Source organism: Protomyctophum parallelum (assembly GCF_964188405.1).
Source record: "Protomyctophum parallelum genome assembly, chromosome: 20".
Taxonomy (NCBI): domain Eukaryota; kingdom Metazoa; phylum Chordata; class Actinopteri; order Myctophiformes; family Myctophidae; genus Protomyctophum; species Protomyctophum parallelum.
In genome coordinates, this window is record NC_139718.1 from 3,662,612 (window position 1) to 3,687,171 (window position 24,560).

The window sequence follows — 24,560 nt, forward strand, 5'->3', positions numbered from 1 at the left end:
GTACATGTCCAAACCATCTCACTATGTCTCCTCTGTACATGTCTAAACCATCTCACTATGTCTCCTCTGTACATGTCTAAACCATCTCACTATCCTCCTCTGTACATGTCTAAACCATCTCACTATCCTGCTCTGTACATGTCTAAACCATCTCACTATCCTCTGTACATGTCCAAACCATCTCACTATCCTCCTCTGTACATGTCTAAACCATCTCACTATCCCTCCTCTGTACATGTCTAAACCATCTCACTATCCTCCTCTGTACATGTCTAAACCATCTCACTATCCTCCTCTGTACATGTCTAAACCATCTCACTATCCTCTGTACATGTCTAAACCATCTCACTATCCTGCTCTGTACATGTCCAAACCATCTCACTATCCTCCTCTGTACATGTCTAAACCATCTCACTATCCTCCTCTGTACATGTCTAAACCATCTCACTATCCTCTGTACATGTCTAAACCATCTCACTATCCTCCTCTGTACATGTCTAAACCATCTCACTATCCTCTGTACATGTCTAAACCATCTCACTATCCTCTGTACATGTCCAAACCATCTCACTATCCTCTGTACATGTCTAAACCATCTAACTATCCTCTGTACATGTCCAAACATCTCACTATGTCTCCTCTGTACATGTCCAAACCATCTCACTATCATCTGTACATGTCCAAACCATCTCACTATCCTCTGTACATGTCTAAACCATCTCACTATCCTCTGTACATGTCCAAACCATCTCACTATCCCTCCTCTGTACATGTCCAAACCATCTCACTATCCTCCTCTGTACATGTCCAAACCATCTCACTATGTCTCCTCTGTACATGTCTAAACCATCTCACTATCCTCCTCTGTACATGTCCAAACCATCTCACTATCATCTGTACATGTCCAAACCATCTCACTATCCTCTGTACATGTCTAAACCATCTCACTATCCTCTGTACATGTCCAAACCATCTCACTATCCCTCCTCTGTACATGTCCAAACCATCTCACTATCCTCCTCTGTACATGTCCAAACCATCTCACTATGTCTCCTCTGTACATGTCCAAACCATCTCACTATCCTGCTCTGTACATGTCTAAACCATCTCACTATCTTCTGTACATGTCTAAACCATCTCACTATCCTCCTCTGTACATGTCTAAACCATCTCACTATCCCTCCTCTGTACATGTCTAAACCATCTCACTATCCTCCTCTGTACATGTCCAAACCATCTCACTATGTATCCTCTGTACATGTCTAAACCATCTCACTATCCCTCCTCTGTACATGTCCAAACCATCTCACTATCCTCCTCTGTACATGTCCAAACCATCTCACTATGTCTCCTCTGTACATGTCCAAACCATCTCACTATCCCTCCTCTGTACATGTCTAAACCATCTCACTATCCTCCTCTGTACATGTCTAAACCATCTCACTATCCCTCCTCTGTACATGTCTAAACCATCTCACTATCCCTCCTCTGTACATGTCTAAACCATCTCACTATCCTCCTCTGTACATGTCCAAACCATCTCACTATGTCTCCTCTGTACATGTCCACACCATCTCACTATCCTCTGTACATGTCTAAACCATCTCACTATCCTCTGTACATGTCTAAACCATCTCACTATCCTCTGTACATGTCCACACCATCTCACTATCCTCTGTACATGTCCAAACCATCTCACTATGTCTCCTCTGTACATGTCCAAACCATCTCACTATGTCTCCTCTGTACATGTCTAAACCATCTCACTATCCTCTGTACATGTCCAAACCATCTCACTATCCCTCCTCTGTACATGTCCAAACCATCTCACTATCCTCCTCTGTACATGTCCAAACCATCTCACTATGTCTCCTCTGTACATGTCTAAACCATCTCACTATCCTGCTCTGTACATGTCCAAACCATCTCACTATGTCTCCTCTGTACATGTCCAAACCATCTCACTATGTCTCCTCTGTACATGTCCACACCATCTCACTATCCTCTGTACATGTCCAAACCATCTCACTATCCTCTGTACATGTCTAAACCATCTCACTATCCTCTGTACATGTCCAAACCATCTCACTATGTCTCCTCTGTACATGTCCAAACCATCTCACTATCCTCTGTACATGTCCAAACCATCTCACTATGTCTCCTCTGTACATGTCCACACCATCTCACTATCCTCTGTACATGTCCAAACCATCTCACTATCCTCTGTACATGTCTAAACCATCTCACTATCCTCTGTACATGTCTAAACCATCTCACTATCCTCTGTACATGTCTAAACCATCTCACTATCCTGCTCTGTACATCTCCAGTCTTGTACGGGGCGGCGGTGGCTCAGGGGTAGAGTGCCTGGATGGTAACCGTAAGGTTGCCAGTTCGAACCCGGGCTCCCCCAGAGTTACTGTCGAAGTGTCCTTGAGCAAGACACTGAACCCCTAATTGCTCCCGATGTGCTAGTTGGTGCCTTGCATGTTTTCCGCTGCCATCGGTGTATGAATGTGTGTGTGAATGGGTGAATGTAATGCACAATCTCTGTAAAGCGCCTTGGATAAAGGCGCTATATAAATGCACCATTTTTGTACACCTTCCCTTTTCATGTCGTGCTGATATATTCTTCCTGATACCCGCTTGCAGCCGTTTCTTCACCTCTTTTCCACACCCGGGAATCAAACCCATAGGTCTCCCGCATGGGAGAAAGCCATAACATCCTAACCACTAAGCCAAAGGGACGTCCTACCTGTAGACCAGCGAGTCGTCCTGGCTGCCGTTGTACTGGATCTGGAACATGCGTATTCCCGGGATGTTCCGCTGGAAGTTGAACTTGATGAGCGCCGTGGACGAGGTGGCCTCGGCGATCACCACGCGCTTGTCGCCGCCGCCGGCTCCGCCCCCCTTGGCGTCGCCCGGCACGACGCTGCCGTTGGCCCCGCCTCCTCCTCCTCCGCCCCGCGTCGACGTGGAGATGTCCGACGAGCCCGGGTCCGGCTCCTAGTGGGACGGACATTAGCATTAGCGTCATTAGCACTGATTAGCATTAGCGTCATTAGCACTGATTAGCATTAGCGTCATTAGCATTAGCGTCATTAGCACTGATTAGCATTAGCGTCATTAGCACTGATTAACCACTTAAAGGTATGGATGGAGCTCGTTGATTTTTTATTGATAACGAGCACCTCATCGATCAGAGTTCACTAGGCATGTAACGATATATCGTATATGGCGATATATCGATATTATATCCCGACGATACGTATCGATTTATTAAAATTAAAATTTGATTTTCAAAACAAAGGGGGCAGACATTCAACACACCTTTACATGGATTGTGCATTACATTCACCCATTCACACACACATTCACACACCTTTACATAGATTGTGCATTACATTCACCTATTCACACACACATTCACACACCTTTACATGGATTGTGCATTACATTCACCCATTCACACACACATTCACACACCTTTACATAGATTGTGCATTACATTCACCCATTCACACACACATTCACACACCTTTACATAGATTGTGCATTACATTCACACACATTCACACACCGATGGCGGAGGAAACCACGCAAGGCACCAACTAGCACATCGGGAGCAATCAGGGGGTTCAGCGTCTTGCTCAAGGACACTTTGACACTAACTCTGGGGGGAGCCCACAGGGATCGAACCGGGTTCCTCACGGGGTTCCCATCCGGTCACTCTACCCGTTGACCCACCGCCACTATGACTAAAACTACATCAAAACACTAGCCATGTGTTATATGGAGAGTATTAGGTTGGTGCCTTCAGGAAGGAGATATGGTGTTCCAGCATACAATAAGGTCAGACTGAAGAGGTCCTTTTTGTCCACCAGTCGACCTTGAGGCTTAACCCATTCTGACCTGAGATCAGATTCATACGAGGTTTCCACTGGACACACACTGGTCTGATTAACCCCATTCTGACCTGAGATCAGATTAAAAAAAAATGTCAGTCGTTCAGTCGACTTTTCAAAAATAGCAGATCTACAAGCTCGTAGCTCGCCACTCGGTGTCTTTGTGTGTGTAATATTGTTTTGTTTTTTGTGCTGATGTGTCAAATGTGTGTCTATGTGTTTCTGCATACATCCTACGTTGAGACCAGGCTTTTCTTTTCGCAGATATAAGTGAGCCTGGGACCGAGGCTACACAGCGTGCGTGCATTTAAAATGAACCAAACGGATCTTTTATTTTTATTTTTATTTTTACACACAATCATCAGAGTTTTTCAGCAGCAGGTGGTGCATGTACCGGTCTTGGCTGAATGGAATATTAACAAGGCACTACACACTACGCACTTTAATATAAACAGCTCCTACTTTGCTCTCTTCTTATTCCACGAGAGTTGTCACGATTGCTTTAACCCATTCTGAACGGGAACCCATTTTGGTGTTATAGCATCATGTTATGCTTTAGCTATTGAAAAATAGCAGATCTACAAGCTCGTATCGCGCCACCGAGTGGCGCGCTATGAGCTTGTAGGTCTGCTATTTTTGAAAAAAATCGAAGAACGACTGACATTTTTAGAATCTGATCTCAGGTCAGAATGGGTTCATCAGACCAGTGTGTGTCCAGTGGAAACCTCGTATGAATCTGATCTCAGGTCAGAATGGGTTAACATTCTTATGTTAATTTGATTTGAGCTTTGCTTCGTTTGCTTCCACCTCGTTGAGGTCAACACACTGATCGTGATATGAAGTGTAATTTGCGCGCCCGGTGTTTTCATTGCGTTGGTACGTCTTGCGCTGCTGATCCTGGACCAGCATAATCATCACACGTAAAACACAGCCGTTCATGTCGCTGGAACACACTACTGACCTGATCCCAGGTCAGCCTAAATGATCATACTTTGAACAGAACGTTTTTTTTCTCCTCCACAGCGCTGCGCACACGCAGAGAGAAAGATTATACAGTCCCACTGGAGCACAATCACTGTGCACACACACACACACACACACACACACACACACACACACACACACACACACACACACACACACACACACACACACACACACACACACACACACACACACACACACACACACACACACACACATTTTAAATGTGTATTTATGTCCACATAATGAGAAGTACAGGAATACCTTGTTACTGTACAAAGGACATAAACACTGCCAGTGCAGTTTGACAGTGGGAGAGTAGACAGCTACAACGTGCATGGACAGGTTTAGGGGTCAGGTTTAGAGGTCAGGTTTAGGGGCCAGGTTTAGGGGTCAGGTTTAGAGGTCAGGTTTAGGGGTCAGGTTTAGAGGTCAGGTTTAGGGGTCAGGTTTAGAGGTCAGGTTTAGGGGTCAGGTTTAGGGGTCAGGTTTAGAGGTTAGGTTTAGGGGTCAGGGTCAGGTTTAGAGGTTAGGTTTAGGGGTCAGGTTTAGGGGTCAGGGTCAGGGTCAGGTTTAGAGGTTAGGTTTAGGGGTCAGGGTCAGGGTCAGGTTTAGGGGTTAGGTTTAGGGGTCAGGGTCAGGTTTAGGGGTCAGGGTCAGGTTTAGGGGTTAGGTTTAGGGGTCAGGGTCAGGTTTAGGGGTTATGTTTAGGGGTCAGGGTCAGGTTTAGGGGTTAGGTTTAGGGGTCAGGGTCAGGTTTAGGGGTTAGGTTTAGGGGTCAGGGTCAGGTTTAGGGGTCAGGGTCAGGTTTAGGGGTTAGGTTTAGGGGTCAGGGTCAGGTTTAGGGGTTAGGTTTAGGGGTCAGGGTCAGGTTTAGGGGTTAGGTTTAGGGGTCAGGGTCAGGTTTAGGGGTTAGGTTTAGGGGTCAGGGTCAGGTTTAGGGGTCAGGGTCAGGTTTAGGGGTTAGGTTTAGGGGTCAGGGTCAGGTTTAGGGGTTAGGTTTAGGGGTCAGGGTCAGGTTTAGGGGTTAGGTTTAGGGGTCAGGGTCAGGTTTAGGGGTCAGGTTTAGGGGTCAGGGTCAGGTTTAGGGGTTAGGTTTAGGGGTCAGGGTCAGTGGTTAGGTTTAGGGGTCAGGGTCAGGTTTAGGGGTTAGGTTTAGGGGTCAGGGTCAGGTTTAGGGGTCAGGTTTAGGGGTCAGGGTCAGGTTTAGGGGTTAGGTTTAGGGGTCAGGGTCAGGTCTAGGGGTTAGGTTTAGGGGTCAGGGTCAGGTCTAGGGGTTAGGTTTAGGGGTCAGGGTCAGGTTTAGGGGTCAGGTTTAGGGGTCAGGGTCAGGTTTAGGCGTCATGGTCAGGTTTAGGCGTCAGGGTCAGGTTTAGGGGTCAGGTTAAGGGGTCAGGGTCAGGTTTAGGCGTCAGGGTCAGGTTTAGGGGTCAGGGTCAGGTTTAGGGGTTAGGTCTAGGGGTCAGGGTCAGGTTTAGGGGTCAGGTTTAGGGGTCAGGGTCAGGTTTAGGCGTCATGGTCAGGTTTAGGCGTCAGGGTCAGGTTTAGGGGTCAGGTTAAGGGGTCAGGGTCAGGTTTAGGCGTCAGGGTCAGGTTTAGGCATCAGGGTCAGGTTTAGGGGTTAGGTTTAGGGGTCAGGGTCAGGTTTAGGGGTCAGGTTTAGGGGTCAGGGTCAGGTTTAGGCGTCAGGGTCAGGTTTAGGCGTCAGGGTCAGGTTTAGGGGTCAGGTTTAGGGTCAGGTTTAGGCGTCAGGGTCAGGTTTAGGGGTCAGGTCACTGACCTGGATGCTGTTGGTGTTGTTGGAGATGTGGGGCAGCTTGATGATGACCAGGTCCACGGTCTGGTGGGCCTCCCCGGCCGGGTTGGAGGAGATGCAGGTGAAGGAGCCCGTGTCCTTCACCGTGGTGATGAGGACGTCCAGCGTCCCGTTGGGGTACACCAGCGTCCGCGAGCCGTTGGACACCAGCTTGCCCTCCGGGGAGATCCAGTGGATGGCCGGCTCGGGGTCGCCCCGCGCCTTACACCTGGTTGTTTTGGGGGGAGGGGGGAGAGGATGAGGAATTGGCTGTTAGGACCTGATCTGAGGACAGTTTTTTTTTGTGTTTATAGCTGTCATGCACTATAGCAGTGTTGTTTTCGTCGACTAAAACTAAGACGAAAAATTTTCGTCGACTACCTTTTTTCACTGAATAAAACTAAATGGAAACTAAATGAAAACTAAGCTACGATGACAAAACGTCGCATCGGCACATCCCTAACCCATTCTGACCTGAGATCAGATTCTAAAAAAATGTCTTCTACATCCTGACAGTTTTCATTCTGACCTGAGATCAGATTCTAAAATAAATGTCTTCTACATCCTGACAGTTTTTCATTCTGACCTGAGATCAGATTCTATAAAGGTCTTCTACATCCTGACAGTTTTCCATTCTGACCTGAGATCAGATTCTATAAAGGTCTTCTACATCCTGACAGTTTTCCATTCTGACCTGAGATCAGATTCTAAAAGAAATGTCTTCTACATCCTGACAGTTTTCCATTCTGACCTGAGATCAGATTCTAAAAAAAAAGTCTTCTACATCCTGACAGTTTTCCATTCTGACCCGAGATCAGATTCTAAAAAAAAAGTCTTCTACATCCTGACAGTTTTCTGAAAAAGCTATGTTTCTATGTCAGTCGTTCTTCGATTTGTCAAAAAAATAGCAGACCTACAAGCTCGTAGCGCGCCACTCGGTGGCGCGCTATGAGCTTGTAGATCTGCTATTTTTCAATAGCTAAAGCATAACATGATGCTATAACACCAAAAGGGGTTCCCGGCCCCAAAATGGGCTGATTACAGTGTCACATCCAGTGTCATCACTCTCACTGTAACTGAATCGACAGCATTCAGCCTCACACAGCGAGCGTCACTGCCAGCCAGCCCACATTATGCCATTCGGGACGGGAGGAAAAAACTCATAAAGCATTATGTTATGCTTATATAGCTGTTGAAAAAAATACCAGATCTACAAGTTCATAGCGCGGCACCGAGTGCCACGCTATGCACTTGTATAGATCTGTTTTTTTTTTTTTTTTTTTATATATCGTGAAAATGTGGCGCAAATCTTTGAATATATATTCTTTCAGAGCGAACGTTTTTAACTCAAATCTTTGCTTCTGTGGGGGGGGGGGGGGGGGGGGGTCCCTGGAACTACATATTTTCAGATGGGTGGTCGGCAGCCAATTTCATATCATTATTGGGGTCGTTGACAGGAAATAGTTTGAGCACCACTGATACATAGAAACTGTCAGGATTGTAGAATCGTCCTCATGGTCTAAATGGGTTATAGATGTTATCTATAATGTCTGTCTGGCACTCGGCTAAGTGGTTGAGGGACCGCCCGCTGCCCCCCCCCCCCCCCCCCCACCCCTCCTCCCTCTCCTCTAAGGCAAAGATAATATCGCTGTCAGGGAGAAACCTCGTATCTCTGTATTATAACTTTTTGGGGGTAAATTTAATAGCGCCCAACCTTTTTTTTTTTTTTTTTTTTTTGTCCCACAATTTTGTAACCCATTTTTCACCCCTGTGTCAATCATCTAATGTGATCCTGGGCTCTACACACCCTCCGCCAACCTAGTCCCCATATATGGGGGACAAGGGGAGAGCAACGGACTTTAACTCATGCTTCCTTCATGCTTGAGTGTCCAAGTTGCTCCTTTACACCTGACAGGGGGGGAGTTTCCCTGGTTGGACATAGCGCGTGGAAGGAACACGTTATTCCAACCAGTTCCTTTCCCCTCCATCAGGCGTCCCGGCTGGCCAGGGGGAGGCAGTTTAGTGACCAGGATTACTGCATGTTTTTTGTGAGGGTACCTACCCTAGGGGACACGGGGAGAACATGTGAGGGTACCTACCCTAGGGGACACGGGGAGAACATGTGAGGGTACCTACCCTAGGGGACACGGGGAGAACATGTGAGGGTACCTACCCTAGGGGACACGGGGAGAACATGTGAGGGTACCTACCCTAGGGGACACGGGGAGAACATGTGAGGGTATCTACCCTAGGGGACATTGGGAGAACATGTGAGGGTACCTACCCTAGGGGACACGGGGAGAACATGTGAGGGTATATCTACCCTAGGGGACACGGGGAGAACATGTGAGGGTACCTACCCTAGGGGACACGGGCAGAACATGTGAGGGTACCTACCCTAGGGGACACGGGGAGAACATGTGAGGGTACCTACCCTAGGGGACACGGGGAGAACATGTGAGGGTACCTACCCTAGGGGACACGGGGAGAACATGTGAGGGTACCTACCCTAGGGGACACGGGGAGAACATGTGAGGGTACCTACCCTAGGGGACACGGGGAGAACATGTGAGGGTACCTACCCTAGGGGACACGGGGAGAACATGTGAGGGTACCTACCCTAGGGGACACGGGGAGAACATGTGAGGGTACCTACCCTAGGGGACACGGGGAGAACATGTGAGGGTACCTACCCTAGGGGACACGGGGAGAACATGTGAGGGTACCTACCCTAGGGGACACAGGGAGAACATGCAAACTCCACACAGAAAGGCCCTTTCGCCAACCCCCGCCTTCGGGTATGGGCACTGATGACGCGGAGGAGGAAAACACGCCGCCAGCACCCACAGCGCCCCGAGCGGGAATCGAACCCAGGACGTTCTAGCTGTGAGGCGACAGCACTACCAACTGTGCCACCATGCCCCTAATAGCGCCCAACGTCATCACAACCTATAGCGCCACACACGAAAGCGGATATGTGTGAGCACGTCGCTTTGCGTTTCGAGCTCGTAGATCTGTTATATATAATGCAGTTATTTTTTTATTTTTTTTTAAGATATTTTTTTGCGGCTTACGCCTTTTATTGATTTTTTTTTTGAAGGGACAGACAGTAGGCTGACAGGAAACGGGAGAGAGAGATGGGGGGATGACATGCAGTAAAGGCCGTGTCGGGTCCGGGAGTCGAACCCGCGGCACACTGCGACTGGATTACCAGTCCGGTGCCCAGACCGTTACGCTACGGCCTGGGCTTAATGCAGTTCTTTTGAGTGGTGCCACCACTCCTATAGACAGCTATGTGTGTCCCCGGGGCTGTCTGTCTGTCCGAGCACGGAAATAGCGTTATTTCTTTTCACCACCAAGTGTCACTGTTGCACAGCCTAACACACAGACACAAACACACACAGGCCAGGGAGGAGGGCTTGTACAGTACAGTACAGTACAGTACAGTACAGTACAGTACAGTACAGTACAGTACAGTACAGTACAGTACAGTACAGTACAGTACAGTACAGTACAGTACAGTACAGTACAGTACAGTACCACTCACTTCAGAAGTGTCTGATTTTTTAACCCATTTCCACCTGAGGATGATTCTACAAATGTCTTCTAAATGATGACAGTTTTCTTAAAGAACCTTATGTTTCTATGTCATGTGGTTCTCAAGCATTTTCCTGTCAAGGACGCCCAAAATAAATATGAAATTGTCCACCGACCGCCATCTGAAAATATGTTGTTCCAGGGACCCCCCCTCCACCCCAGAAGCAAAGATTTGAGTTAAAAACATCGGCTCTGTACTGAAATAATATATATTTAAGAGATTGAGATCAGATTCTAAAAAATGTCTTTTTGAAAATGACAGTTTTCTGAAAAAGCTATGTTTCTATGTCAGTCGTTCTTCGATTTAAAATAAAATAGCAGACCTACAAGATCATAGCGCACCACCGAGTGGCGCGCTATGATCTTGTAGATCTGCTATTTTTCAATAGCTAAAGCACGACATGATGCTGACACCAAAATGGGTTCCCGTTCAGAATGGGTTAAAGATTTGAGACACATTTTTCACAAGCGTGAAACAGGGCGGCATTGAAATAATATAGCAGATCTACAAGCTCATATAGGTGCCGCCCTATGAGCTTGTAGATCTGCTATATATTTCAATAGCTAAAAGTATAACGCAATGCGTGAAAACACCAAAAGGGGTTCCCGTTCAGAATGGGTTCATTTGAACCACTGAAAAGTATAACCGTTTTGCACACACAAGGCTTTTCAGCAGACATGATATACTATTATTATGTCTGTGAGTGACAGACCAGCTATCGGAATCAAATCTCAGAGCGCTTGTTTCGTGTCCCGCTTAGCCCATTCTGAACGGGAACCCATTTTGGTGTTATAGCATCATGTCGTGCTTTAGCTATTGAAAAATAGCAGATCTACAAGCTCGTAGCGCGCCACCGAGTGGCGCGCTACGAGCTTGTAGAGTCTGCTATTTTTGAAAAAATCGAAGACATTTTTTTTTTAGAATCTGATCTCAGGTTCAGAATGGGGTTAATAATTAAACTGTCAGGATGTAATAGACATTTTTTTTTTAGAATCTGATCTCAGGTCAGAATGGGTTAGAGGATGACGGATCATCGTAGCGGTCTCAGGCTCATCTAATCCAGCGTGTAGGAGCAGAAGAACAGACATTTCATTGGGCGTCATAATAATTGGTCAGCCTAACACCGGGCTGAGGCTTGACAGTGCAGAATGCACTCAATGCAGCGTTCTTCCAGAGCTCAAGTCAAGCATGAAGACTTTTAGTGACTTTATAGGTCTTTGCGTTTAGATGGTTTTCTTTCGTGTATTATAGTTTTTTTTTCTCCCTTTGGTGTGGACATACTGTATCTGTGATACTGTTAAAGGGACACTTCACCCTTTTTGCAAAAAAATATATGTTAACACTAGCAAGGCTGAAAAAAAATCACTCCTACTCAGTCTGACTATATCGGCCCATTCGACCGCTCTCCCCCTTTATCCCCCCACCCCCGCACCACTCGTTCACACCTCTTCAGCTGGAGAAGTCATTGTTGCCTACACGCACTCACTTTTATTTATTTTTTCTTCCCTCTCTTATGAATACATTATTATACACCCAATGAAAATGTACACTTCACGGATTATATAGGCCATTTGGAATTAGAACAATCGGTAGAACATTGGCCGAGAATAGCACAATAGCACATTAATTATTGCCTAAATGTAGGCTACGGACTTTTCTGAAAATGGTTAATCTGCAAGCTGCCCGACATTTCAACTTGATATGTTTCGTAGAGAGGGCATAGGCCTACACAAGCCAGAATTCCGTAGTTTACATGGTATTTTGAATTTTTTAAAATGAGCAAAAAATAAGCGAGTTATGTAAAGAGGGGTGGAGGGGAAAAGGCGATTATTTGGCACAATCAATCAAATATATATTAATTACATCGCGTAGCCTATAATGTTTCCCCCTCTATATAAAAATGACAATATATAACTCTAATGTCGTATTTCGTCATGTATGTGAACTATAGGCTGCTTGAAATACTGTTGGTCAAAGTAACTAGTTGGGCAGGCTAAATATAATAGTAGGCTATAAGCCCGTTTTCAGCTAAATGCGGAAATGTCCAGGCTAAAAAACTTATCGAACGGGAGTCGTGTTAATATTTATTTACTCGTCATTGTCATGTTCACTCCAAATAAGCAAGTATTATGTAATAAATAAATTAATTTCGTGGCTTTTTGTTCTCTTTTCTCCAGGCGCATACCCGCATCGAGATGAGCTCTGCGACAGCCGTGCTGTGCTGTTTTCAATTAAATTACTTGCAGTATAATATTAATAAATACTACATCCTATATACATTGCTTGTCTGTCTAATCATTCAAATGTTTTTCTATATGCATATTGCATAGTTTATGTAAGCCTGAATTAAAGTCTGATTACTGAGGCTTTTCCCCCGTCTCTCTCACAAACAACGAAGCCTATAAATATTGTCACCTTTATGCCTCAAAAGAACCCCCGGACATGCAAGTTCGTTTGATATTGTTTAATTCGATAACGATAGCGAATGAAAGCAAGATTCCTAAGGAATATGGAGATTTTTGTGTAGTGTTTATAGGCTAGATAGAAATATAGCCTATAGAGCATGCTGAGTTCGCTCGTAGCATTTTATTGAAGAAGACTTGAATCGGGTGTGATACAGCATATGAAAGCAAATTTCCCACGGATTATGGAGATGTTTTTATTTATTTTTAAGGGTCCACATTGTTCAATTCATCAAAACATTTAGAGACATACCAATAGACAAATAGGGAAATATATATATATATATATATATATAGCTTGTCCCAAATGTGCCTAAATGTTTTTATGATCGAATGTGACCAAATAGTGCCCATTGAGAGTGCAGGTTTTATTTTTCGTTTATAGATTCGTTTTAGGCTTACGTTATAAGTTATATACTATGCATAGTCAATACTAATAGACTGCATTTAATGTTAAGTTATGTTCTGTAAAATATAGGCAAATATTGAGAAGTTGAGAATTATGCATCCTGCATCCTGTCACCACGCCCTCTCTATCAATGCATTGGAATTCTGTCGTAATAGCCCAATCACAATCAATTGACATTGAAATTAGCCTATTCAACTTCGATGCAAAAAATGTGTATAAAGGCACATGCAGTGGACAGGTCATTTCACAATCATGATTCGGAGAAATCAGAGGGAGAGGCGCTACACAGCAGAGGAGGCAGCAAACATTCTTCTAGGGCAGACGGCTTTTGGCGACATAGACAGCGAAGATGACAATGTCGGAGGAGAGGCTATCGAGACTGAAGAGTACTACCCGCCAGCTTCAGATTCATCAGATAGCGAATCTAGCGAGGCAGATGACACAGAGGATTTACCTCAAACATCCCAGCCCGAGACTACTGAGACCAGTAAAGATGGAACAATATGGTCTTCGATGCAACCCGGTGCTGGCCGCGGCAGACTGCCAAAGCGTAATATCTTCACAGCCAGGCCAGGCCCTACTGCTTATGCCAAAGTCAGAATCCACGACGAGTTGAGCAGTTTTTTGTGTATGTTTGACCCCGACATGTTGGAAACCGTCAAAGACTGCACAGTGAAGTTTGCCCGCAGTGATGGACAGAATCAAGAATGGGATCTGTCTGTTACTGAACTGAAAGCATTCATCAGCGTGTTTTTCATTCGTGCGATGTCGACATCTGGTTATCCATTGAATCAACTGTGGGCGAAAGGGGCATGGGGGAATGAGACGGTGAGCGAAACAATGTCTCGTGACCGTTTCAAATCCATAATGCGATACCTGCGATTTGACGACAAGGACACCAGAGAAGCACGCAAAGAAACAGACAAGTTTGCTGCAATAACGGACATTTGGAATCAGTTCACAGATAACTGCATATCTTGCTATGTGCCTGGAGGAAACATCACGGTCGATGAGCAACTCTTCCCATCCAAGGCAAGATGTGGATTTACGCAATACATGGCCAATAAACCAGACAAGTTTGGAATTAAGTTCTGGATTGCTGCCGACCTGGACAGCAAATACTTCCTGAATGGATTTCCATACCTTGGAAAGGGCCAGTACCGCAGCAGGTGATTTATTTTCCTTTTCTAATAATCAATAATCATTTAAAATGTCTTTACATCAAAGCCTATTATGTATATATTTTTGCGTTGTAATAACCATTAGGCTACACCTTCTCCCTGTCATTTGTATATATAGTGATGGCGTGCCGCTCTCTCAAGACGTGGTCCAGAGGCTGGTGGCACCATTCCTCGACAGAGGCCGAAACATCACAATGGATAACTTTTTCACTTCGATGAAGTTGGGGCAGTCTCTCCTAGCAAACAACACAACGATACTTGGAACTGTGAACAGACAGAGGCGAGAGTTGCCTCCATCCGCACGTGGAAAAGAACAGCTGTTCCACACACAACTGATGACAAGTGATGGTGCCACACTGACGATTTACCAAAGCAAAGCAAACAAAAACGTTTGCATTCTAAGCACCATGCACCGTTCGATCGTGATTGGTAAAGACCCCAAAGCGAAACCAGAGTCTGTAACGGACTATAATGACACGAAATGGGGAGTGGACATTTTGGATCAGATGGCACGAAACTACAGCGTCAGACTTGGCACCAGGCGTTGGCCAATGGCTGTCTTTTACAACATTCTGGACCTAAGTGTCTCTAAGTATAGCAACAGAAACTAATGCGTAGGATTTGTGTTTTCCCTGATTTTATTTCGCTTTATATTTACTTTCTTTCATGCTTTCTGATATTGTGAACAATAAGAAAAAATAAACATGGTTGAATTAACACAAAGTATTCATTATTTACCGCGTGGTGACAACATGTATGTGCATGAGACATGGCAGCCTAGTTTTGCCTTTTCTTTGTTAAAATCTTGAGATTAGAAACGGCCATAATTCTTTCATTTCTCAACCTTAAAAATAAATAAAAACATCTCCATAATCCGTGGGAAATTTGCTTTCATATGCTGTATCACACCCGATTCAAGTCTTCTTCAATAAAATGCTACGAGCGAACTCAGCATACATGCATGCTCTATAGGCTATATTTCTATCTAGCCTATAAACACTACACAAAAATCTCCATATTCCTTAGGAATCTTGCTTTCATTCGCTATCGTTATCGAATTAAACAATATCAAACGAACTTGCATGTCCGGGGGTTCTTTTGAGGCATAAAGGTGACAATATTTATAGGCTTCGTTGTTTGTGAGAGAGACGGGGAAAAAGCCTCAGTAATCAGACTTTAATTCAGGCTTACATAAACTATGCAATATGCATATAGAAAAACATTTGAATGATTAGACAGACAAGCAATGTATATAGGATGTAGTATTTATTAATATTATACTGCAAGTAATTTAATTGAAAACAGCACAGCACGGCTGTCGCAGAGCTCATCTCGATGCGGGTATGCGCCTGGAGAAAAGAGAACAAAAAGCCACGAAATTAATTTATTTATTACATAATACTTGCTTATTTGGAGTGAACATGACAATGACGAGTAAATAAATATTAACACGACTCCCGTTCGATAAGTTTTTTAGCCTGGACATTTCCGCATTTAGCTGAAAACGGGCTTATAGCCTACTATTATATTTAGCCTGCCCAACTAGTTACTTTGACCAACAGTATTTCAAGCAGCCTATAGTTCACATACATGACGAAATACGACATTAGAGTTATATATTGTCATTTTTATATAGAGGGGGAAACATTATAGGCTACGCGATGTAATTAATATATATTTGATTGATTGTGCCAAATAATCGCCTTTTCCCCTCCACCCCTCTTTACATAACTCGCTTATTTTTTGCTCATTTTAAAAAATTCAAAATACCATGTAAACTACGGAATTCTGGCTTGTGTAGGCCTATGCCCTCTCTACGAAACATATCAAGTTGAAATGTCGGGCAGCTTGCAGATTAACCATTTTCAGAAAAGTCCGTAGCCTACATTTAGGCAATAATTAATGTGCTATTGTGCTATTCTCGGCCAATGTTCTACCGATTGTTCTAATTCCAAATGGCCTATATAATCCGTGAAGTGTACATTTTCATTGGGTGTATAATAATGTATTCATAAGAGAGGGAAGAAAATAAAAAATAAAAGTGAGTGCGTGTAGGCAACAATGACTTCTCCAGCTGAAGAGGTGTGAACGAGTGGTGCGGGGGTGGGGGGATAAAGGGGGAGAGCGGTCGAATGGGCCGATATAGTCAGACTGAGTAAGAGATATATGCCTAAAATCATATTTAGAAAAAGTTTCAAATGGGGAAAAAAACAGAGATGATTTCAATCGAATATTTAGACAAAGTCATGCAAGGGGAACTTTCTCTGGACTCCATGGGCTGAGAAAATAAACATTGAAATCTCAAATTCGGTCAGAACGGCTGCTCAGCCTTCCTAGTGTTAATGACGTTTAGAAGCTTTAGAACACTTTCCTGGGGGTCTTTATGTGTGTAATATGTGGTTTTAGAACACTTTCCTGGGGGTCTTTATGTGTGTAATATGTGGTTTTAGAACACTTTCCTGGGGGTCTTTATGTGTGTAATATGTGGTTTTAGATATTTTAGATTGTAGCAGTGAGCCCGGCGTCTCTGATGTCATGGACACTGGGCTCACTTCCTTCCTGGACTACATGTTGTCTCAGTAAGACAGCCCTCCCCATCCACAAGGAGGAGCAGTGCACCAAAGCATTATGGGAATTGTAGTCCAGGAAGGTAGTGAGACCAGTGTCCATGACATCAGAGACGCTGGGCTCACTGCTACAATCTAAAATATCTAAAACCACATATTACACACACAAAGACCCCCAGGAAAGTGTTCTAAAGCTTCTAAACGTCATTAACATATATTTTTTTGCAAAAAGGGTGAAGTGTCCCTTTAAGTGTTGCGTTGAATGCAGCCGGTCCTGTGGATATTTCTAGATTCTAAGAATGCGATTAATTGTTCATGATGTTGACGATTACACAACCTTTTGTTCAAAACGGGCCAATACAGCAAACGCTGGAAGCCAATGTTAGCCAATTAGCAAATTAATCGCATATTTTTTATCCGTTCTAAATATACCTTAAAGGTATATTCAGTGATTTCACTTAATTCAAATATCACTTATTTTTTTTTGTTTTGTTGTGATAATCCTCTCTACTATAGAGTGTGCTGACCATATAAGGAGTTCCTCCTCCCTGTCCCCAGTTAACCCCTGGGGGTCAAAAAACCTTAGGTTTCGTTTTTGGCTCTCTATCCTGATTGGATGAAAGGTCAACAGTATAAATGTATAACAGTATAACAATATCATAAGTCAGTGGCTATACTCTAATACTTTGCCAATGCAACGCTGCTAGCGTGTCATCTACCCGCAAATACATTGTTGGTTGGTTATGTTGATGTCAGGATCATTTGGTCAATTACTTATGCTCTTCGCCCCCATTGGGGCATAAGGCATGGATAATGTTCCTCCACCTATCACGGTCTTTATGCTCTTCGCCCCCATTGGGGCATAAGGCATGGATAATGTTCCTCCACCTATCACGGTCTTTGTGCCGTGCCCCATGAGAGACCACATTTGGTCTATGGAATGGAATCAATCTCTGATAGAATACAATGTAATAGGATGCATCTCTGATGGAACAGAATAGGTTAGAATCATAGGGGATTCACACTGAGACGGACTGAATCCGTTTCATTGGAACCGTTTTCGAATACGGTTGCCTGGTCCCCGATGGCCATGATTCACATTGCCCGAGATTCAACAGCGCACCCGGGTACACTTGCATAACACACTTTAATCCTCCTGATGACGGTGTGCTTGATGGCTGGCGCGCACGGACACTGACCATCAACTGTGCGACATTGTCTCAAATGAATCCAGACACACTGAATTGCATTGCCTCTTTGGCTTTTTGCCGTTATACTACTTGTCAGCCTGCCTGCTATTCACTGTGTCAGTCAGTTCTGTGCTCCAGTGTATTAGTTTGCTATGGATTCTACTTTAGCATTATTATTATTATTTTGTTTTACTTTGGAAACTGTGCCAAGCAAAGCCCAAGAGCCACGTGTAGTCCACAGAATAAGATCAGCGCGCGGTGCTGCGCGTATAAGCAGATTCAACAGGAGAAGGGCGGCGTTGAGAAATGCGCTGGTGTTACGCATCGTGCAGAGGCTGTGTTTGTTTTTGTTGACGCTTGGCTCGTCGACTGCATGCATTCACATTGGAACGATCCGTGTCTGAATACACTTCAACGGTCCAGAGACCCTCCCCCCATGCGGTCCCGGGGACGGTTGGGCGATCCGCTCCCGGGAACGGTACGCATCATTCACACTAAACCACAACATCTGCCAAGTGGTCCCGAGTGCGCACCCGGGACCATAGTGTGAATCCCCTATCAATCTCTTTCTTGGAGGGGGCTAGCCCACATGCAATGCATGCATGGCTTTTGAAAAGTACGTCATAATATGGCAGCCAAGTCTATGGACTTTTTAACGTTTGTTTAGGGCAGATGACATTCGGCGGATGACATTTGGCAAATTTGTCTGGCCATGGCGTGAATTGAACCAGAATAGAATAGAATGCAAAAAAGCAGAAGGGAGGCAGGAATGTGACATGGACTCCTGAGCTCAGATTTGACATTACATATAGAGTAGAGGGTTGAATTTCCCTTTCTGGAGCTGCAAGACACTGCAACGAATTAACTGAGAAACCTACATGTATTCTCCCTCTGAATTAACTGAGAAACCTACATGTATTATCCCTCTGAATTAACTGAGAAACCTACATATATTCTCCCTCTGAATTAACTGAGAAACCTACATGTATTCTCCCTCTGAATTAACTGAGAAACCTACATGTATTCTCCCTCTGAATTAACTGAGAAACCTACATGTATTCTCCCTCTGAATTAACTGAGAAACCTACATGTATTATCCCTCTGAATTAACTGAGAAACCTACATATATTCTCCCTCTGAATTAACTGAGAAACCTACATGTATTCTCCCTCTGAATTAACTGAGAAACCTACATGTATTATCCCTCTGAATTAACTGAGAAACCTACATATATTCTCCCTCTGAATTAACTGAGAAACCTACATGTATTCTCCCTCTGAATTAACTGAGAAACCTATATTCTCCCTCTGAATTAACTGAGAAACCTACATGTATTCTCCCTCTGAATTAACTGAGAAACCTACATGTATTCTCCCTCTGAATTAACTGAGAAACCTACATGTATTCTCCCTCTGAATTAACTGAGAAACCTACATGTATTCTCCCTCTGAATTAACTGAGAAACCTACATGTATTCTCCCTCTGAATTAACTGAGAAACCTACATGTATTCTCCCTCTGAATTAACTGAGAAACCTACATGTATTCTCCCTCTGAATTAACTGAGAAACCTACATGTATTCTCCCTCTGAATTAACTGAGAAACCTACATGTATTCTCCCTCTGAATTAACTGAGAAACCTACATGTATTCTCCCTCTGAATTAACTGAGAAACCTACATGTATTCTCCCTCTGAATTAACTGAGAAACCTACATGTATTCTCCCTCTGAATTAACTGAGAAACCTACATGTATTCTCCCTCTGAATTAACTGAGAAACCTACATGTATTCTCCCTCTGAATTAACTGAGAAACTTACATGTATTCTCCCTCTGAATTAACTGAGAAACCTACATGTATTCTCCCTCTGAATTAACTGAGAAACCTACATGTATTCTCCCTCTGAATTAACTGAGAAACCTACATGTATTCTCCCTCTGAATTAACTGAGAAACCTACATGTATTCTCCCTCTGAATTAACTGAGAAACCTACATGTATTCTCCCTCTGAATTAACTGAGAAACCTACATGTATTCTCCCTCTGAATTAACTGAGAAACTTACATGTATTCTCCCTCTGAATTAACTGAGAAACCTACATGTATTCTCCCTCTGAATTAACTGAGAAACCTGCATGTATTCTCCCTCTGAATTAACTGAGAAACCTACATGTATTCTCCCTCTGAATTAACTGAGAAACCTACATGTATTCTCCCTCTGAATTAACTGAGAAACCTACATGTATTCTCCCTCTGAATTAACTGAGAAACCTACATGTATTCTCCCTCGGAATTAACTGAGAAACCTACATGTATTCTCCCTCGGAATTAACTGAGAAACCTACATGTATTCTCCCTCGGAATTAACTGAGAAACCTACATGTATTCTCCCTCTGAATTAACTGAGAAACCTACATGTATTCTCCCTCTGAATTAACTGAGAAACCTGCATGTATTCTCCCTCTGAATTAACTGAGAAACCTACATGTATTCTCCCTCTGAATTAACTGAGAAACCTACATGTATTCTCCCTCTGAATTAACTGAGAAACTTACATGTATTCTCCCTCTGAATTAACTGAGAAACCTACATGTATTATCCCTCTGAATTAACTGAGAAACCTACATGTATTCTCCCTCTGAATTAACTGAGAAACCTACATGTATTCTCCCTCTGAATTAACTGAGAAACTTACATGTATTCTCCCTCTGAATTAACTGAGAAACCTACATGTATTCTCCCTCTGAATTAACTGAGAAACCTACATGTATTCTCCCTCTGAATTAACTGAGGAACCTACATGTATTCTCCCTCTGAATTAACTGAGAAACCTACATGTATTCTCCCTCTGAATTAACTGAGAAACCTACATGTATTCTCCCTCGGAATTAACTGAGAAACCTACATGTATTCTCCCTCGGAATTAACTGAGAAACCTACATGTATTCTCCCTCTGAATTAACTGAGAAACCTACATGTATTCTCCCTCTGAATTAACTGAGAAACCTACATGTATTCTCCCTCGGAATTAACTGAGAAACCTACATGTATTCTCCCTCTGAATTAACTGAGAAACCTACATGTATTCTCCCTCTGAATTAACTGAGAAACCTGCATGTATTCTCCCTCTGAATTAACTGAGAAACCTACATGTATTCTCCCTCTGAATTAACTGAGAAACCTACATGTATTCTCCCTCTGAATTAACTGAGAAACTTACATGTATTCTCCCTCTGAATTAACTGAGAAACCTACATGTATTATCCCTCTGAATTAACTGAGAAACCTACATGTATTCTCCCTCTGAATTAACTGAGAAACCTACATGTATTCTCCCTCTGAATTAACTGAGAAACTTACATGTATTCTCCCTCTGAATTAACTGAGAAACCTACATGTATTCTCCCTCTGAATTAACTGAGAAACCTACATGTATTCTCCCTCTGAATTAACTGAGGAACCTACATGTATTCTCCCTCTGAATTAACTGAGAAACCTACATGTATTCTCCCTCTGAATTAACTGAGAAACCTACATGTATTCTCCCTCTGAATTAACTGAGAAACCTACATGTATTCTCCCTCTGAATTAACTGAGAAACCTACATGTATTCTCCCTCTGAATTAACTGAGAAACCTACATGTATTCTCCCTCTGAATTAACTGAGAAACCTACATGTATTCTCCCTCTGAATTAACTGAGAAACCTACATGTATTCTCCCTCTGAATTAACTGAGAAACCTACATGTATTCTCCCTCTGAATTAACTGAGAAACCTACATGTATTCTCCCTCTGAATTAACTGAGAAACTTACATGTATTCTCCCTCTGAATTAACTGAGAAACCTACATGTATTCTCCCTCTGAATTAACTGAGAAACTTACATGTATTCTCCCGTATTCTCACCGTTTCTACTCGACTAACCACCGTTCTCTGCTCGCACACAAAACATAGGCAACGGCAGCAGTCATATCTGCATTGTAAGTCAATGGTTAATTGTAGTGATTCTATAAAAAATGACATTGGAGGAACGTGCTTAAACCGAGCTCAAACATTTGCATGCCAAAGGTAGGTTTTGGTGATTTGGGGGGTTCCTCAGCTTCTATCCCTCAAGCTTGTAGGAGGAGAGGAAAAATACAGAGTCTTTGCCACTGAGGATTTCCAGAAGCCGTCATTGCAGCTCCGAGACAGCTCTGAATTTATCTGCAGGCTGTCAGTGGAATTAACCCATTCTGAACGGGCACCCATTTTGGTGTCAGCATCATGTTATGCTTTAGCTATTGAAAAATAGCAGATCTACAAGCTCGTATCGCGCCACCGAGTGGCGCGATATGAGCTTGTAGGTCTGCTATTTTTTGAAAAATCGAAGAACGACTGACATTTTTTTTATCTGATCTCAGGTCAGAATGGGTTCATCAGACCAGTGTGTGTCCGGCGGAAACCTCGTATGAATCTGATCTCAGGTCAGTGGAATTAATGCAGATAAGGGGGAGAAATATGACAAAAGTTAGAAATTCTGAGTCGAAAAGGAATCTCTCTCAGCCAAAAACCAGCCAAAAACGAAACCTAAGGTTTTTTTTTTGTGAAATCACTGAATATACCTTTAAATCAGTGGTTTTCAAGATTTTTCATATCAAGGCCCATTATTTATTCTGCATTTGAGCCACGGAACCACCATTTGATGACATTTAGCCTTCCAGACCCAAACTAAAGAACTGTATTGATGTTGGCCAATGGTACCATTACGAGAGATAACAGGCCATCTTGATCAAAATAACATGTTTTCTAAGTTTTCTAATTGTGTAGACTTAAATTAACTTAAGTAATGCAGCTGTTTAACAATTATTCAACTCTTCAGTGTAAAATTGCCATGCGTCTCTCAACCATTCTGTCAAACTTCACAGTGCGTTAATCGCGCGTCAAAAAAAAGTAGTGCCGTTAAAAGGATTGTGAGTTAACTAGTTAATAGTGTGTTAACTTTGACAGCCCTAAAAAAACATATCCCCATGCCTTCGGCCTGGTGGAGACAACTAAACATACTCTCTCCCCATACCTTCGGCCTGGTGGAGACAACTAAACATACTCTCTCCCCATGCCTTCTGCCTGGTGGAGACAACTAAACATACTCTCTCCCCATGCCTTCGGCCTGGTGGAGACAACTAAACATACTCTCTCCTCATGCCTTCAGCCTGGTGGAGACAACTAAACATACTCTCTCCTCATGCCTTCAGCCTGGTGGAGACAACTAAACATACTCTCTCCTCATGCCTTCAGCCTGGTGGAGACAACTAAACATACTCTCTCCCCATGCCTTCGGCCTGGTGGAGACAACTAAACATACTCTCTCCCCATGCCTTCGGCCTGGTGGAGACAACTAAACATACTCTCTCCCCATGCCTTCGGCCTGGTGGAGACAACTAAACATACTCTCTCCCCATGCCTTCGGCCTGGTGGAGACAACAAAACATACTCTCTCCCCATGCCTTCGGCCTGGTGGAGACAATACAACATACTCTCTCCCCATGCCTTCAGCCTGGTAGAGACAACTAAACATAGTCTCTCCCCATGCCTTCGGCCTGGTGGAGACAATAAAACATACTCTCTCCCCATGCCTTCGGGTGGTAGACAAAAAGTGTAACTCTGAGAGTGTACAAACTCTGAGAGTGTAGGTGTCTCCATTTGTACTTGGGAGTCCATGAAATTAATATGTTTCGGAATCACTGCAAGAGATGTAAAAAATCCTTCCTTATCGGGGGTCCCGACTGGGTAACGCTATCCTACACTCGCGAACCGCCAGTAATGTGATCATGGCGGTTCGCTAGTGTAGGATAGCGTTACCGTAGTTAAATTCAGGGTACATTGCGTTATTAAAATGGCACAAAGTACATTCTAGAGAGAAACTGGGGACCTGAGACGCTTCCCAGCTTCGAGAATAGACTTTTACCTTAAGGTCTAGCAGGCTTTGTTTCGGTGAGTGGTTTCGTCGTTTTGTTTATTTGCTGGTATTATAAAAACAGAGCACGGGAGTGTAAATATGACCAGAGGGCTGTGGAAGGGACTCCCACAGGGCGTCAGAGAGAGGCTCGCTGTAAGCACTGGACCAGAGGCTAAGGGGAAACACCACCAATACACTCACTTGAGGGCGACCCTCTGGCCCTCCAGCACGCGGGTCTCGTGGGAGTGCCTGGTGATGAGCGGCGGCTCGCACAGGAACTCCTCCTCGGGGATGGACCAGAAGTAGCGCCCGGACAGCGCCGTGGGCGACGCGCACGTCTCCAGGTCGTCCTCGCGGCTCAGGCGCCGCAGCCACAGCAGCTCGCAGTTGCAGTGCAGCGGGTTCCCGCCGAACGACAGGGCGAAGGACGTGGGCGTCATCACGCCCGACGTGGCCAGGACCTTTAGAGATGACAGACCACGCTTTGTTATGTTTAACCCATTCTGACCTGAGATCAGATTCATAAGAGGTTTC

At 44.0% G+C, this 24,560-nt stretch overlaps 1 protein-coding gene across 1 annotated transcript in view; it reads right to left on the reverse strand.

Annotated features, from left to right (window-relative positions):
- Positions 1-24,560, reverse strand: part of LOC310878489 (leucine-rich repeat and fibronectin type-III domain-containing protein 5-like) — a gene marked incomplete at both ends in the record, with an annotated part of 87,047 nt that overhangs the window by 50,930 nt on the left and 11,557 nt on the right. Inside the window, 3 exons of the mRNA XM_083792818.1 lie at positions 2,756-3,006; positions 6,670-6,913; positions 24,228-24,487. Of these exons, the coding sequence (XP_083648944.1) occupies positions 2,756-3,006; positions 6,670-6,913; positions 24,228-24,487 (755 nt within the window). The remainder of the gene's footprint in view (positions 1-2,755; positions 3,007-6,669; positions 6,914-24,227; positions 24,488-24,560) is intronic.